General features: G+C 43.8%; 1 protein-coding gene across 2 annotated transcripts in view; it reads right to left on the bottom strand.

Moving 5' to 3' along the window:
- Positions 1 to 254: 254 nt before the first annotated feature.
- The window catches only part of LOC144229143 (serum amyloid A protein), a 218,577-nt gene continuing 203,611 nt past the window's right edge, over positions 255 to 15,220 (bottom strand). The window contains exons 1-4 of one of the 2 annotated variants that reach the window (XM_077761112.1): positions 3,964 to 4,099; positions 3,187 to 3,281; positions 2,502 to 2,640; positions 255 to 2,101 (exon numbers count right to left, since the gene is read on the bottom strand). In XM_077761112.1, the coding sequence (XP_077617238.1) occupies positions 1,939 to 2,101; positions 2,502 to 2,640; positions 3,187 to 3,277 (393 nt within the window). In that variant the 5' untranslated portion in view covers positions 3,278 to 3,281; positions 3,964 to 4,099 and the 3' untranslated portion in view covers positions 255 to 1,938. Of the gene's footprint in view, positions 2,102 to 2,501; positions 2,641 to 3,186; positions 3,284 to 3,963; positions 4,100 to 15,220 lie in introns of those variants that run through there. The other variant, XM_077761113.1, reaches the window with a different exon arrangement.

Genomic DNA, 15,220 nt, shown 5'->3' with positions numbered 1-15,220 from the left:
TGAAGTCCTGACCTCACAGTCTATGAGTTCAAGCTCCATGAGTATGAGCCCTCTGCCGGGCTCTGTGCTGTCAGCAAAGACCGTGGAGCCTGCTTCAGATTCTGTGTCTCCATCTCTCTCTTCCTCTCCCCCACTCACACTCTGTCTCTCAACCATGAATAAATGTTTAAAAAATAATTTAAAAAAATAAATAAAACATCACAAAATTCAGAAAAATATCCAAATATTTTTTATTAATAAACAGCACAACACACTTCTACAATCCTTTTTATTTCTTTTAATAGATTTATTTTTAGGGAAGTTCTAGGTGTACAGCAATATTGAGCAGAAGGTACAGAAATTTCCAATATAACCTGATCCCATGAATAGCTTCCTCATTATCAGCATTCCCCACCAGAGTGGAATATTTGATACAATTGATGAATATACATTGGCACATCATTATCACCCAGAGTTTACATTAGAGTTAACTCATGGTATTGTACATTGTATGGGTATGGGCAAATTTATAATAACGTATATCCACTTTTATTGCATCATGCTCTAAAAATCCTCTGTGCTTTGCATGCTTACAACATTTTTCTTTAAAATTTTTAGTTTATTTATTTATTTTGAGAGAGAGAGAGAAAAAGAGCGTGCAAGCAGGGGACGCATACGGAGAAGGAAAGACAGAATCCCATGAAGGCTCCACACCATCAGCACAGAGCCTGATGTGGGGCTTGAACTCACAAGCCACAAGATCATGACCTGAGCCAAGATCAAGAGCCATTCACTTAATCAACTGAGCGATCCAGGTACCCCTACATTTTTATTATAATGTTTTCTGAGTTATCTTTGATCTTCTCTTTATATGACAATGACCTTGTAAGATAATTTTCTATAATGACAAATAAAAAGATAATTCTGCCTTTAATTATACTTGGAAGCAACTGAAAACTGCATAAATAGGGATGCCTGGGTGGTCTAATTGGTTAAGTGTCTCACTCTTGATTTTGGCTCATGTCATGATGTCATGGTTAGAGAGATCTAGCCCCACATTGCTTTGACAACACCAAGCCTGCTTGGGATTCTCTCTCTCCCGTGCTCTCTGCCCCTCCCTCGCTCATGCAAGCACATGCACTCCCTTCCTTTCTCCAAATAAATCAATAAACATTTTTTTAAAAAACCACATAAATCTGTCTCACTAAATGCAAACCAATTCTATTCCCAATTCAACTTATCAGTCAGATCCCCAAAATGCCTGAGCCCATCACAGTGCCACTCAACACAAGCAGAAAAGTGATGGTGGAATCCTGCCAGGAGCACAGATGCATTAACCGCTCTAGCTAAAAGATTTTACTTCTGCAGGTTTTACAAAGATAAGTGACCATATGAATCCCTTCCAAGGGCCCCTCCGAGGGTCTTGGAATGGTTCTGTATAAGTGAAGAACTCTTGAAACTGAAGCTTCATCAGCTTCACAGTAAATGTGATTCTGTCTACACACGTCTGATAGAACACTACAAAAGTCAAGCAAGATTCAGGATGACTCTCAGTTTGCAGCACTGTTCTATACATCCTAAGCTGCCTATACCTCTGGCCCAGCCACCAAATGCCTTCCAATCACATGTCAAGCAAAAGAATCCCCAGATATACCTGAGAGCTAGGATGAGGAGGGGGTGGTGGTAGCACTATCCTGTTGAGAACAAGGGTTTAGATCTCTCTATCCAGGGCCTGACCTGTATGGTCCATATATAGTCTATATTGTATGGTCCCCATGATAGACATATACTTTTACTGTAATGACAAAATGGATTTCACAAGAATTTATTAATGCTTTTACGTGCTTTAATAAAGTATCATATAAGAGGGAATAGAGAATTCAGTAATTCTAAATCAGCAACTATTCCTGCACTCAGGGGCCTCCCAGTCCCTGTGCTGAGTGCAGCCAAAGAGGAGGCTCAATACTTGTCAGGCAGGCCAGCAGGTCGGAAGTGGTTGGGGTCTTTGCCGCTCCGGCCCCATTCATTGGCAGCCTGGTCAGCCTTCGAGTCCTCTGCTCCGTGGCCGCTGTCTCCATGCCTAAAAAAGTCTGTGACTCTCTGAGTATTCTCTCTGGCATCGCTGGAATGGAGGAAGGCAGGTAGGAAATTAATTAGGGGCTGATAGGCAATTGTCCCCTTCCCCATCTCTGTTCTCCCCAAGGGATGGCTGACAGGAGCCAAGGAAAGAGGGAATAAAACACTGACAATCCACCTCCATAAACAGATCACCTCAGCTGGGGCTGGTCCCTTTGCTGGGTGAACAGCACTCAGAGGGGGAGGGTGGTGCCCACCCATTCCCACTGGCCTTGCTCTGGCTCCATCAGCCACTCACACCCCACACTGGGCACAGAGGGGAGGGTGGGCAAGAGGACAAGGAGCCACAGTCTCTACAGGAGACTTCTCCAGGGCTTGGCCCTCCTGGCTGTCCAAGGCAGCCACGCTCAGCTCACCCACCCCTGCATCCCCTGGAGCCCCGTTACCTGATCACTTTTGCCGCCCAAGCGCCCCCAGGTCCCCTCTGTGCGGCATCATAGTTCCCCCGGGCGTGGAAGTATTTGTCTGAATCTTTGTAATTGGCTTCTCTCATGTCAGAGTAGGCTCTCCACATGTCTTTAGCCCCTGGAAAGGAAAGAAAATGATGAGATGAAGGTGGTCATATCTTGGCAAAATAGAGAAATAAGACATTTTCCTCCCACTGATTCTTCCTTTCAGCCTTTGACAAAATCCTTGGAGATGATATTGGCTGGGATGAATATTCCTTTACCTTTCACTTCCCTGGGTGTATGTTCTGAGAGGCACACTTGGTGCAAGATTTATTCTATTTGATTCCATTCTAAGTCCTGTTGGCTACTTTTGTTTGGCTGTGAGTGATGTGTGCCAACAAGAGTGGGATGGTCTTTAAGTAAAGGATGCTTTGTCCCGCGATGACCTGTACCTGGACAGACACAGGGAACCCATTGACTGCAGCCTGAGAACAAAGGCAAGTCAGAGGGAGGCTGCTGACCCAGAGGCCTCCCAACCAGGTCAAGGGGAGAAATTATCCCTGTGGGCATCATGATGACAACTTGGTCCTGAAAATTTCTGAATGCCTGGAGTATATTTGGCACCCAGCCGGTGGTTAGGGGGAGGTCNGCCTTCTCCGGACCCCCATCCTTTGGTCCTTACCTTGCCCAGCCTCCTTGAGGAATGTGAACCATCTCTGGCCGCTGACGCCCAGGACCAGGGAGCACAATAGGACGCCCACGAAAAGCTTCATCCTGCTGCAGAGACAAGGAGACATGCGAGGAGGACACAGTTTGGGTTTGGTTTGGTTTTGGGGGGAGTCATGCAGACCCACACCTGTATTCCAGAACTGAACCACACTCAATATTACCTATATCTATCTACACACACACACGTCTATACACGTGCATGTGTACATATCTACCCGTGTCTATACATATGTGTGTAAAAATGTGTAGGTAGAAGTAGGCAATGCATGTACGTATATGTAGGCAGGTGGCACATAGATACATGGAGAATTCCATAGGGTCCAGTTCTCTGTCTAATTTGCCCTGTAGGAATCCCAGTATGAAAGGTTGCACTGCACTCTAATATAAACCACATTCCATTTCAGTCGTCCACTATGAGACCCAAAACCCACTGTCCAGAAAGTTTCCAGAGAGGCCTTTGGGGATTTTGTGACCGTGTACCCATCTGTAAAATGAGGATAGTGAGACAACGCACACATGTTTGCAGTATACCTGCTCTACCCATCCATGAACTCTGCAGAGGAAGTACACCACTGAATCCGGGTCCCAGAAAGTATTCACATCTGGGGAATTCGAATTGCCAGGATAGTAGATTCAGGAAGGAAGCATAGAGCGGGGACACAGCGCAAGAATGCCATTGGGTAAGAGAATCTGCACAGAAGCAAAGTGTTGGAAAGTTCTAGTGCCTCACCTTTGGCTCTCTTCCTGCTGTGGCTCCTGGTGAGGTTGAGCTTCTTGTGCCTCCTGTCTGTGACAGGGGCTGGCATTATATATACTGACACTCTCCTGGGGAATGGGTAGGCAAGCAGGTTTGAAGCAAAACACTGAGATTTGGGAAATCCCTCTTGGCCAGAACACAGCATACAGAACATCAGGCTCCTTTGTCACGCCCATCTACATCCCCAGGTTGTGCAATCTGGCAGCTTTCAGGCATGTAGCAAACTTGGAAATTTCTACTTGTTTCTAGTGTCACTGCTGGTAAGAAAGGTTTTCTTCCCCACACAATAGTGTATTGAGAGTTGCTGTGAAGCATATTCTGAATGAGAAAAGAGATATGATTGCCTAAAGAATGAGAGAACAAAGGCAAATAGGGAGCAGAATGGGCTCCATTAAAGGGGTGGCTAAGGAGAAAGCCGGAACCCCCAGGGAGCAGTAGTTGGGGAGGAAGGACCGACAATCAGGAAAATGAAGCTTCCAGAACCCAGTGGGGTGGACTTGATCCTGGAAAAGGGATTCTTCCGTGATCAGTTGCTATGGTAGCTCACAATGGCAATTAGAACTAAGGAACTGCAGTGTAGAAATGTCTACAATGTCACCTAGGAAGGACATATTATAAAAATGGTAAGGAAACTGGCACCTTGGTAACTCCGTCAGTTAGGCTTCTGACTTTTGCACAGCTCCTGACCTCTCGGTTTGTGAGTGGGAGCTCTGCATAGGGCTTGGGGCAACAGCTCAGAGCCTAGAGCCTGCTTCGATTTCATCTCTCTCTCCCTGTCTCTCCCCCTGCTCGATCGCTCGCACACTCTCTCTCTCTCAAAAATAAATAAACTTAAAGAAATAGAAAAACAACAACAGCAGCAGCAACACAAGATCAAGGTGGCTGTAGCCAGGAAAGGGTTCCATAGTCCCATCCTCCCCTGTCTGTGTTCCCTGCCCCCAGGGCAAAGACCACTGAGGATCAAATCAAAGAGAACTGGATGCGGAGGACACAGAAGGAGATAGGGCACAACTGATGAGCTAAAACCCTGAAAACCAGGGTAAGCAGAAGGTCCTGGACAGGGCAGCTGGTCTGATCCAGGAAGGGGAGTGCAGGACATCTGCGCTGTGTGACACTGACATGGTCACCCCCGCACCAAACACACGGCCACAGGCTCGGCCTGCATTTGTGTGTCTCTCCATCACCCCTGGGAACAAATGAGCAGTCCTTACGTCATACAACAACACGTGTTTTTCAAGAAACTCTTAAGCATTTATTAGACACCTGTTAGGTGCCCTACAACAGCATCTGTGGACAGAGAACTCAATGACTCGGTGTCTCTGCCCTCGGGGGCCTCCCAGCCCCTGTGCTGAGTGCAGAGCAAAGAGGAGGCTCAGTACTTGTCAGGCAGGCCAGCAGGTCGGAAGTGGTTGGGGTCTTTGCCGCTCCGGCCCCATTCATTGGCAGCCTGGTCAGCCTTCGAGTCCTCTGCTCCGTGGCCGCTGTCTCCATGCCTAAAAAAGTCTGTGACTNTGTGTAAGCTCTTGAGTTCCAAACTGATGGCTTGCCCCACCAAGTGTCTGGGTGCCCTGGAAGGTCCTTTACCAGTCTGTGTGCACATGCTAAGCTTTCGGCACCAAGGCACTGACAAGCCCTGTTACCCCATGAGGAAGTTAATGGTCTCATCTGGTTCCCTGGTTAGGAGTATCTACCTGGAGGGATTCTGCCTCTCCTCACTCAATCTGGGAATTGCATCAGAGTGGAAATGAGAGTGGTCGGTGCAAGGAACTAAAATGCAAGTTCTTAGAAATCTGTAATAGGGCAACTGTATGGGAAAATGGCAGTCCAGCTGGAGAAATACAAGGCTCCCAGTCAGGGGAATGTTGGGGTAAAACTGTTTACTGCATTTTATAGGGTACAGGGTTATTGTCTGCCCTCTTCTCGCTGTTAGTCAGAAATATCAGCAGAGTCTGCCCGGCAAGATGAGACCTGTGTATATATAAACAGAGTCTCCAGCTCTCCAAAGATAATATCCCTTGTGCCTCCTAACCGGAAAGATTCTAGAAAGAGAATGCCTGAGACTGTAGTTTAGCATAGATAGTTGACATTGTTCCAAGCTGTCTAAAGATGAACCAAAGGCTGATTCTTTGCTTGAAACAAAATGAAGCTTCTTATTATTCCTTCCCTCTGCTGGATTTTTTTGGACAAGCCAGTAAGAACTATTCTTTTTGACTCTCAGTGCCCCGCATCTTTAGTCAATTGTTGTATCTTGTTGTTATTGCTAATATAAATGAAAAACAGAATGTCAAATTCTCAAACTCTTGGTTTGAATATGAAATCTAGCATATGCGAGAAGAGTGATATGCTAAGCTTTATTTTACAAAGATATATATTCCAGTACCATATGGGAAGTCATTCATTTTATCATCATTTTATTAGTGCTTCACGAGTACTCACTGAGCTTTCATACATAGCACGGCTGTTCCATGTGCTGGAGTCTCTAGCCTCATGTGTTTATATTGTAGCGATCAATTTGTAAGTATAAACACAAAAATGACATTCCATATTATCTAATTCTGACCCATTCCTGACAGCGTGTTGGGTGGCAATTGCTTTTTTAATTACTTTTTATCTGCACTGGTGCTTAGTGCATTCAAACCTCAGCACCATCTTCCTGGTTGATTTATCCTTGTTCAGGAAAATCTGCTTCCTCTGCCCTCTACAGCTACTCTGCTTGGGGTCATAACACCACTCTCTGTGGGCATACTGAGGATCTTTGGCATTCTTGTACTGTGTCACTTTGTGTGGTTGAAGCTGCCACTTTCTAACAGAAAGTTGGGCAGGTTTGAGGAATGTCCACCATGTTCTCGAGGGCATGCAATCAGCACTGTGTCCACAGCACTGTCTTATTGGTAATGCTAAGGTCAGGCCCAGGTCTGGATAGATTAAAGCAGAAGAGGCCTGTCATGAGCTTCAGGAGCAGCCTTGAGGGTTTANTTATTTTACAAGAGAAAAAATAAGAATCCTTTCTTAGCCAATTTTCACAAATATTATCAGAACCAAATACCTATTCAACAATCTATAAAGGATATCTCTATAATATAAAACAATTAAAACACCACTTACCTAATTATTTAATAACTAATGGGCCCATTTGTGGGTGTTTTATCTTCAATACACAATAATACTCCAGAAAATTGGATACAAGTTCTGTTTCCTTTCCATACTGTGGCAAATATGTACTATAAATTTTTAAAAAATTGAAAAAGTTAGAGATCATGAATGCACATAATTTTTGCTTCATAAAATATACAGGAATTTGGGTGGCAGAATAAATGAAAAACTACACATCTAAGATATGTCTATGTTCAAATTCAAGGAGCTGGATGATAGTCTTTTCTGCTTGGCACTGGATATTCTATATCCGGATGGTTGGGAACAATGTTCTAAAGCTATAGATAATGCAATTATTGAAACACACAGGTTACATGGATGTCCGTGTTCCTTTGCTTTCTATCATCCACATCCTAATAATATGAGACTATGTTTGCAGTTAAGTTTTTTTTTTAATTTTTTAATGTTTTATTTATTTCTAGGGGAGAGAGAGAGAGAGAGAGACAGCGTGAGCAGGGGAGGGTCAGAGAGAGAGGGAGACACAGACTCTGAAACAGGCTCCAGGCTCTGAGGTGGCAGTCAGCACACAGCCCGACGCGGGGCTTGAACCCACGTACCGTGAGATCATGACCCAAGAGAAAGTCGGACGCTTAACCGACTAAGCCACCCAGGCGCCCCTGCAGTTAAGTTTTTTGATGGATATCAGTGTTTATGTCTTGGTCACTCAACTAGCAACATGTGTCACTGTTTAACCTTTAGATTTAAACCTAAGGGTGGTATGTCACCACCTAGTAACAGGAGGGACAGCAGATTTTCTGGGAATAAATACAGGTACGTCCTGGTGGTGGGAGCCCATGAAAGTTCATTTCAGATTGCTTCTGTTTTTCAGTGAAATAGGAAGCAAAGTTATCAACTGAGAGGAGGGCGGAGGAGGAGGCATGATAGAAGTTCTAGGACAGAAGTGAAAACAGGTCACCAGGAGAATGGCAAAGCGAGTAAGCTTGGGAACTGTAGTAGGATTGCAAGGAAGCTGGAGGATAAGGATCATGAATTTAAAATGAAACTAATCACTGCGGCTCTATTTCTCCTTGACCACATTCACTCGCCAAAGTGCAGACTTGAAGTAGTGGGAAATTGGATCTCATCGCCCAATAAACACTTGTTAAATTATCAAATGAACTAACACATGCAGGGGCCACCTGGGTGGCTCAGTTGGTTAAGCAACCGACTTAAGCTCAGGCCATGATCTTGCTGTTTGTGAGTTCAAGGCCACGTCTGGCTCTAACACCTCAGAGCCTGGAGCCTGTTTCAGATTCTGTGTCCCCCTCTCTCTCTGCTTCTCCCCTCTACTTGTGCTCTCTTTCTCTCTCTCAAAAATGAATAAACATTTAAAAAATCTTTTTAATAAATTAACACATGCAAAAGTCAAAGGAGGATTTATTTAGAGATGAGGGAGGATTATAGGGTATAGGGAGAGAATTAACAAAGAGAAAGTGAATGAGGACATAAACATTCTCCAAGGTCTGAGGGCCCCCAGGACCACTGAGAATGGAGTTACCTAGAATGTAGCAGGAGCAGATCTTTCTCTGGTAAAAGAAAGGAGAGAGGATGAGGAAGATGTATTCTGAGATGAAGGACAGAGAGCTGAAGAACCACCCATCCTTCACCTCTCCCAGAATTCATCAGTTTCTACCTGTTTGCATTTCGGAGTTTGGCCCCACAGTGCACAAAACCCAAGGATAGGAACCCTGTCTGGTTTACTGACAGACAATCTGCTAAATCTCTTACATGCAGCAGAGCATCCCACCTATAAGAGGTTCTCAGTAATTTTTATTTGTTGAATGAATCAATGAGTAAATGAAGGAGAAGCAATCTGCATGGAAGGGTAGTGTGATGGTGGAGTTTGGAGAACTCCAAACTTGGAAAAACTTTCGAACCATGATGTGTCATTTAGAGAGGAACATGGACATTGATTATAAGCAGTAAAATCCCCACCTACTTGGAGTGGTTGAACTTATTGTCAAATAATATATCCAGAAAACAAATACTTTTCACCCCCTCTACCACTTCCATCCTGTTATTATGCACCATCATTTACATTATTGTAATGAACCCCTAACTGGTTTCCATGTTTCCACACTTGCCCCCAATTAGTCTCTTCTCAATAGAGCAACCAGTCTGTTTAAACACCAGACAAACCATGTCACTCTCTGTTCAAACCCTCCAGAGGATCTGTTTTACTCATTGTGAAGCCAAAATCCCTTCCAATAGCTTATAAGAGTCTACTCTGTCTTACCCACACTTCATTTCCTACTTTTCTCCTCTCACTCATTCTGCTTCAGCCACACTAGCCTCCTCCCTGTTCTTCAAACTGTTAAGCACATCTCACCTCAAAGGTTTGGATTAGCTATTCCTTTCATCTGGAACATTCTTTGCTCAGATATTTGCATCTTGGGGTTTTAAGAAGAACAAGAACTTAGAGTTCAGGATGTTGCATGGTTCCACAATCTTATTAATGTCACTAAGAGAGTTGGCAGTGAATATACCAGAAGGAAGGTTGTGAGTGATGCATGAAAATATTCCACAAAGGTGGGAGAAGAGTGGAGAGATCTATCAACAAATGTAATTGAGAGATGTTTGTTCCCAAATTGTACTAACTAGATTGTCTATATCAAGAGCATCTGGTGGACATTTTATGAATGCCAATTCCTGGGGACCAGAATCTTGAAAGTTCTGATTTAGCAAGTTTGGAGTGGACTTTAGGAATGCCTGTGTTTGAAAATCAATTATATTGGTAAGGGTGGAAAGTGGGCAGTAAAGAATTTGATGGGGACTTAGGAGCAGGCATTCCAAAGAACATTGGGGGCTGTTGCCAGGTGAACTTGGGGAGACCCCTGGGGCCCTGAGGCTTCTGCTCAGCCCATCCCGGGATGTGGCCGGAGGCTCTTAGTCCTGTCACAAGGAAGAATTCAAGAGAGACTAGACACAACAGTTGAGTGGTATAAGGATAGTTTATTAAAGCGAGACTACACTCTCAAGATGTGAGAACAGGCAAGCTCAAGGGAAAGCTCTGCACCTGGGATTTTTATTGACAGTTGTTAACTAGGGGATGGAATATTTATTTCTTGGGGAGGGGATTTTGGGGGGTAGCAGGATTTTGCATCTTTTCTCCCTCACTTGATGAGAGTCTCTGGCCATCTTTGTCTTGGGCCTGTCTGATTTGGTCCAACTTCTCTGGTTTTGTATTTGGAGCCCTGGCGGAACAGGTCTCTAACTCCCCCACCCCACCCCCCAGCTAGTGGGCCATGACTTTCCTTTGGCTGGTTTCCAGGCATCCTGTTAAAACCTAACTGCTTACTCTAAAAGGGGTAAAGAATATGGAGATGGCGGGTGGGGGTAGAGGATGTAGACCCCTCTTTCCCATTTTATTGTTCAGGAATTGCAGCAAGTCTACCCCCATGGGAAAGGATGACAGTGAAATGGAACCAACATGGGAAAGGTGAGTTTCAGGTTTTTGTAACAGGGGAAGGAAATAAACAAAGATAAAGGGGAATACTCACCACAGAGCCTTCTCACTCAGGGCTCATTAGAAGGTAGTAGTGAACAGGCAGACAGAATATAGACAGGGTTGAGACTGACCCATAAAAATTAGTTTATGTCAAGTGAAAGCAGGAACATAAGAAGAGGGGGAAAGTAAACAGTGGTTTAGCACATGGGTTAGTGACAACAGGCTGGGGGTATTTATTGCTTTGGGCTGAGTGTGGGATACTGTACAGTGGAAAGCTGATGTTTTGGAGCCAGTAAAACTACCCCCCAAAGCCCAAATGGACTGTAAAGAGAAACAATGGGGATGCTTCTCTGACCTCCTCCCAAAGGTGCTGAAGTCTACTATTGACACATGTTCTAGAAAGAATGGAGGGACAAAGAAGAAGGGTAGGGGAAAGAGTGGTTAGTAAGGATAGATAAGGGATACTCCCAATACATGTTTAATATAAAAAATGTATAATAAATTAGTTTTTCAAGCTGACACACAGATTTCAAACTTGGAGACAATAGACCTCATTGGCCAGGTCTTTCTACTTTTTGAGATCTCTAATTACTGAAAAGAGGATCCAAGTTTTCTCTCTAGGCCCAGGGGTGCTTTGTTTATCTATGAATTTATCCTTTATGGAATCATAGCCAATTTATTCTTTTAAACACATACACACCACATCTCCTAGGAGCGACTCTCTTTTGCTCATTACGAAACAATCCACCTCCAAACCTCTTTCTGATGGAGGAGCTGTAGAGAATATCAATGGGTCACTCAAAGACCAGAACCACATAATGTGTTGGCCTGTGCTCTTTCTACTCTAGCTCCTTGCCTCCATAACTTAGCAAATGTTTTCTGGGAAAATGTACACCCCTTAAAAATATGAGAGGTGGTTTATGGTAATTCTAGGTTGGATGATTTGGTTTGGGAGAATGCCATCGGACATAGCAATCTCAGCTTCTGGTAGTAGAAATCTGGACTTTGCCCCATTCCATTATTCCATGCTTATCTTTAACAGAATGTTCCATTACAAAACACCAGAATACCTTTCCAGTACAGATTGTGACACTGAGTTCCCATCACAGATCCTAAATCCCAACCAGCTGGACTTGGAGGCAGCATGGCATAGAAGTCAAGAGCCAAGCCTTGGATTCAGACAGACCTAGTATGGTTTCTGGTCTGCCATATATTCATTGTGGAAGAGCGTTTGATGACCTGGAGAAGCACAGATAATGTCTTCAAAGAAAAAGAGTGCAGTAGAATACAATTCCATTTTTCAAATGTTCAAGGACGTTTTCCCACTGTGGCATACAACCTAGGAAATTGCACATCAGACAGTCTCCACATTTCTAGGTAGTGGGTCTTGTTCCTGTTATTCTAAGTTTTCAAAATTCCCTATGATAACATGGTGTTCATATATTCATTTATTAACTATTCACTGTGTGCCTTCTATGCAACAATCACTAGATTAGTTATTGGGCACACATTAGGGGTTAAGGGTGGGAGCGAGAAATAACCAGATCCAGGCTATGCCATTGTGAACATGAATCATGTGACAAGGAAGAAGAAGAATTATATATGCATAGAGAGAAGGTTCATACTTATGTAATGGTTAAATCAATAAGATTCCAATAAATAAATGGGAAAGGCTATGGGTACAGAAAGTATAATGGAAGAAAAGAGGCAAGGTGTCGCTAATCCTCATAAGATTTTTGTCTCCCCCAAAGAACAATGAACCTTGGGCTCCAATTCCTGAGGATTCCCATTGTGCCTTCCTCAAAATTAATAAATCATAAATGGCTCAGCTGTCAAAAGATCTGCCCCTTTTCTAGTTATTTCCTGAGCTATTGATTACTGTAACTGAGAGGACAAGAGAAATGATTTCTCTTCCATCGCTTCTACTTAACAAGCTAAGCATCAGGAATGTAAAAGAACTAACCCTTTAATTAAAGATCTGACCTCAATTCTTTTTGGTGTATGTCCCATCTTACAAAGCCCACACATCGTCCTGAAGACAAGAACACTTTCCTCCTAGCTTGGAGTTTCCAATTTGCATTCTTGAGGCACCAGGAAACCCTGATTCAAAACTGTCTGTACTTAAGTCTGGGTCTTTTCCCCCAAGGACTGTGGGGTGGGGCTCTTTGTTCCTTTGAAGCCTCCTGGTCTCTATCTGATGGAATGGATAAAGGAAAAGGGCATGCAGTGGGACATGGTGGGATTCAGTCACCAGCCCGCTGTCAGCAACAAGTCAGATTCCACAACAGGTATTGTTAACATACAAAAAAATCCCACTGCGTTGTGTTTTTAAATATTTTATTCTCGGGGCCCCTGGGTGGCTCAGGCAGTTAAACATCTGACTTCAGCTCTGGTCATGATCTCACAGCTCATGAGTTCAAGCCCCGTGTTGGGCTCTGTGCTGACAGCTCAGAGCCTGGAGCCTGCTTCAGATTCTGTGTCTCCCTTTCTCTTCCCTCTCTCCCACTCAGGCGCTCTCTCTCTCTCTCTCTCTCTCTCTTCCCTTCAAAAATAAATAAACATTAAAAACATTTTAATAAAATAAAATATTTTATTCCTTTTCTTTTTTTAAAATTTTTTTTAATGTTTTATTTATTTCTAGGAGAGAGAGAGAGAGACAGCATGAGCAGGGGAGGGTCAGAGAGAGAGGGAGTCACAGACTCTGAAACAGGCTCCAGGCTCTGAGCTGGCAGTCAGCACAGAGCCCAACGCGGGGCTCGAACCCACGAACCGCGAGATCACGACCCAAGCGAAAGTCGGACGCCCAACCGACTAAGCCACCCAGGCGCCCCAGTCCTTTTCTTTTTAAACATTTGCGAAAGGGAGTAGTGAATTAGAGAAACTCAAAACCCCGTATCTCTGATGGAGCTGTACAGTGTTGGTGAAACTAAGAACTCATTCGGGGAGGAGAAGTTTTTCAAGTCCTGGTAATTTTCTGAAGTTTTGTTTAAATTTCAAGTAATTACCTTTCATTCTTTGTTTCTTAAACTCCACACATGTGTGAAATCATATAGTATTTGCCTTTACTTGTCATGATGAGCAGCGGGTGTTGTATGCAAGTGTTGAATCACTATATTCACCTGAAACTAATTTTACACTGCAGGTTAACTATACTGGAATCAAAATTAAAACTTAAAATGCACATGAAAAAATTTCAAGTGTTAATAAGAAGTACACCTCACGAATCATCATTAAACCTTTTGTACCAGTTAGGCCATTCAACTATCTCGATCATTAAGCATGTTTTTCAATCATATGAAAGGGAAAATTTTTCATTCTAGAGGGACAATAAAGTGTTATGTCAAAAAGAGGCTCCTTTAACTTTCATTGGCAGGCACAGCCAACTTGGGAAACTTAACCGCTTATGATTGAGCAAAGTCAATTTTTTAGATTTACCGGAGAGTCTGTCTCAATTTGATTAGTTAGGAAAATAAGGAGAGCGTGTTTAGCTCTCTGTGTCCTAATATTCTGGAATTCCCTGGTTTCTCTTACCTTCAGAGATCTGATTAACAGCATAGTGGTTCAATAAACAGAACTCTCAGGCCTAAGTGATTTGGCTTCCAAGTTTCCTTTAATTAAACTTGACTCTCTGCCACATTTCTTTTGACACTCTATCTCCTTCCATAATTCCAATAATGTGTCTTCTTGTCAGACCTGCTGTATGGACATACTACCCAGAGCAGGGCCCCCCACTTTTTGGAAGCCTTCAGTCTGATTCAGGAGCTCCAGCCTCACCAGGCTTAGCTCACAGTAAGGAGACCCAACCCCACCAGATCTTAGAAGGGAAGCCAGGGCAAGTGCCACTCAGAAAGAGTGGGAATAATGATGACTTGAGCCCTTGTTTGGCATACAGGCATGTTCACCTCCAAGCCTGGCACGCTTGAGGAAAGTCTGGAATTACTGGCATTTGGATCAGTGAGAAAGGTTTCCAGACCAGTGAAAAAGTGGGTCTATGGCTTCCTATAGCCCAACTGGATCTAGAATGTCCCAAATCTGTTTCCCAGCTTCCACAAGAACTTCCTATTTTTCCAACTCTGTGGGAATGTTTTCTCAATCCTGTGGGATCCCTCAACAGGTGGGAAGTCATCAGGGAAGGACATATCTTGCGTTTCCTCAGACCTTCACCCTATCCCATCCCCAGTGAGATGTAAGAGCTCCAAATCCTGGCTTTCTTCAATGCATCAGGGGCCACAGCTTGCCCTGCTTCTCAACTCGTATTCCTGCCTGGCTGACTCAAGATGCTTCCCCTCCCATGGATGATGTGAGGGTTGGGGTGGAGAGGGGGCTTTTGTTTTTGTGGTTTTGTTTTGTTTCTATTTTCAACAGTTTGGGCTTGCTTTTCTGCATGAAACACTTGTAACAATAAGATTTCTCTTTTTAAAATCTAAATTTTATTATTATTCAGGTATGGCAAGACCAACAGATCAGAGAATGACTGCCGTTAATAAGATAGTGTTTTTAGTCACAGATCCCAAAAGAAGGGGGCATCCCATGCCTCAGGGTGGGGTTATGTGCCCAGGGAAGGTCAAGAGGCAGAGGGTGTGAGGTTTCGAAATGTGGACAAGAGCCTTTATTGTGGCTTCCAAGGGA

This window comes from Crocuta crocuta, unplaced genomic scaffold, assembly GCF_008692635.1.
Source record: "Crocuta crocuta isolate KB4526 unplaced genomic scaffold, BGI_CrCroc_1.0 scaffold233, whole genome shotgun sequence".
NCBI lineage: Eukaryota > Metazoa > Chordata > Mammalia > Carnivora > Hyaenidae > Crocuta > Crocuta crocuta.
Note: the sequence above shows the minus strand (reverse complement) of the source record. Positions and strands in the feature narration are given on the sequence as shown.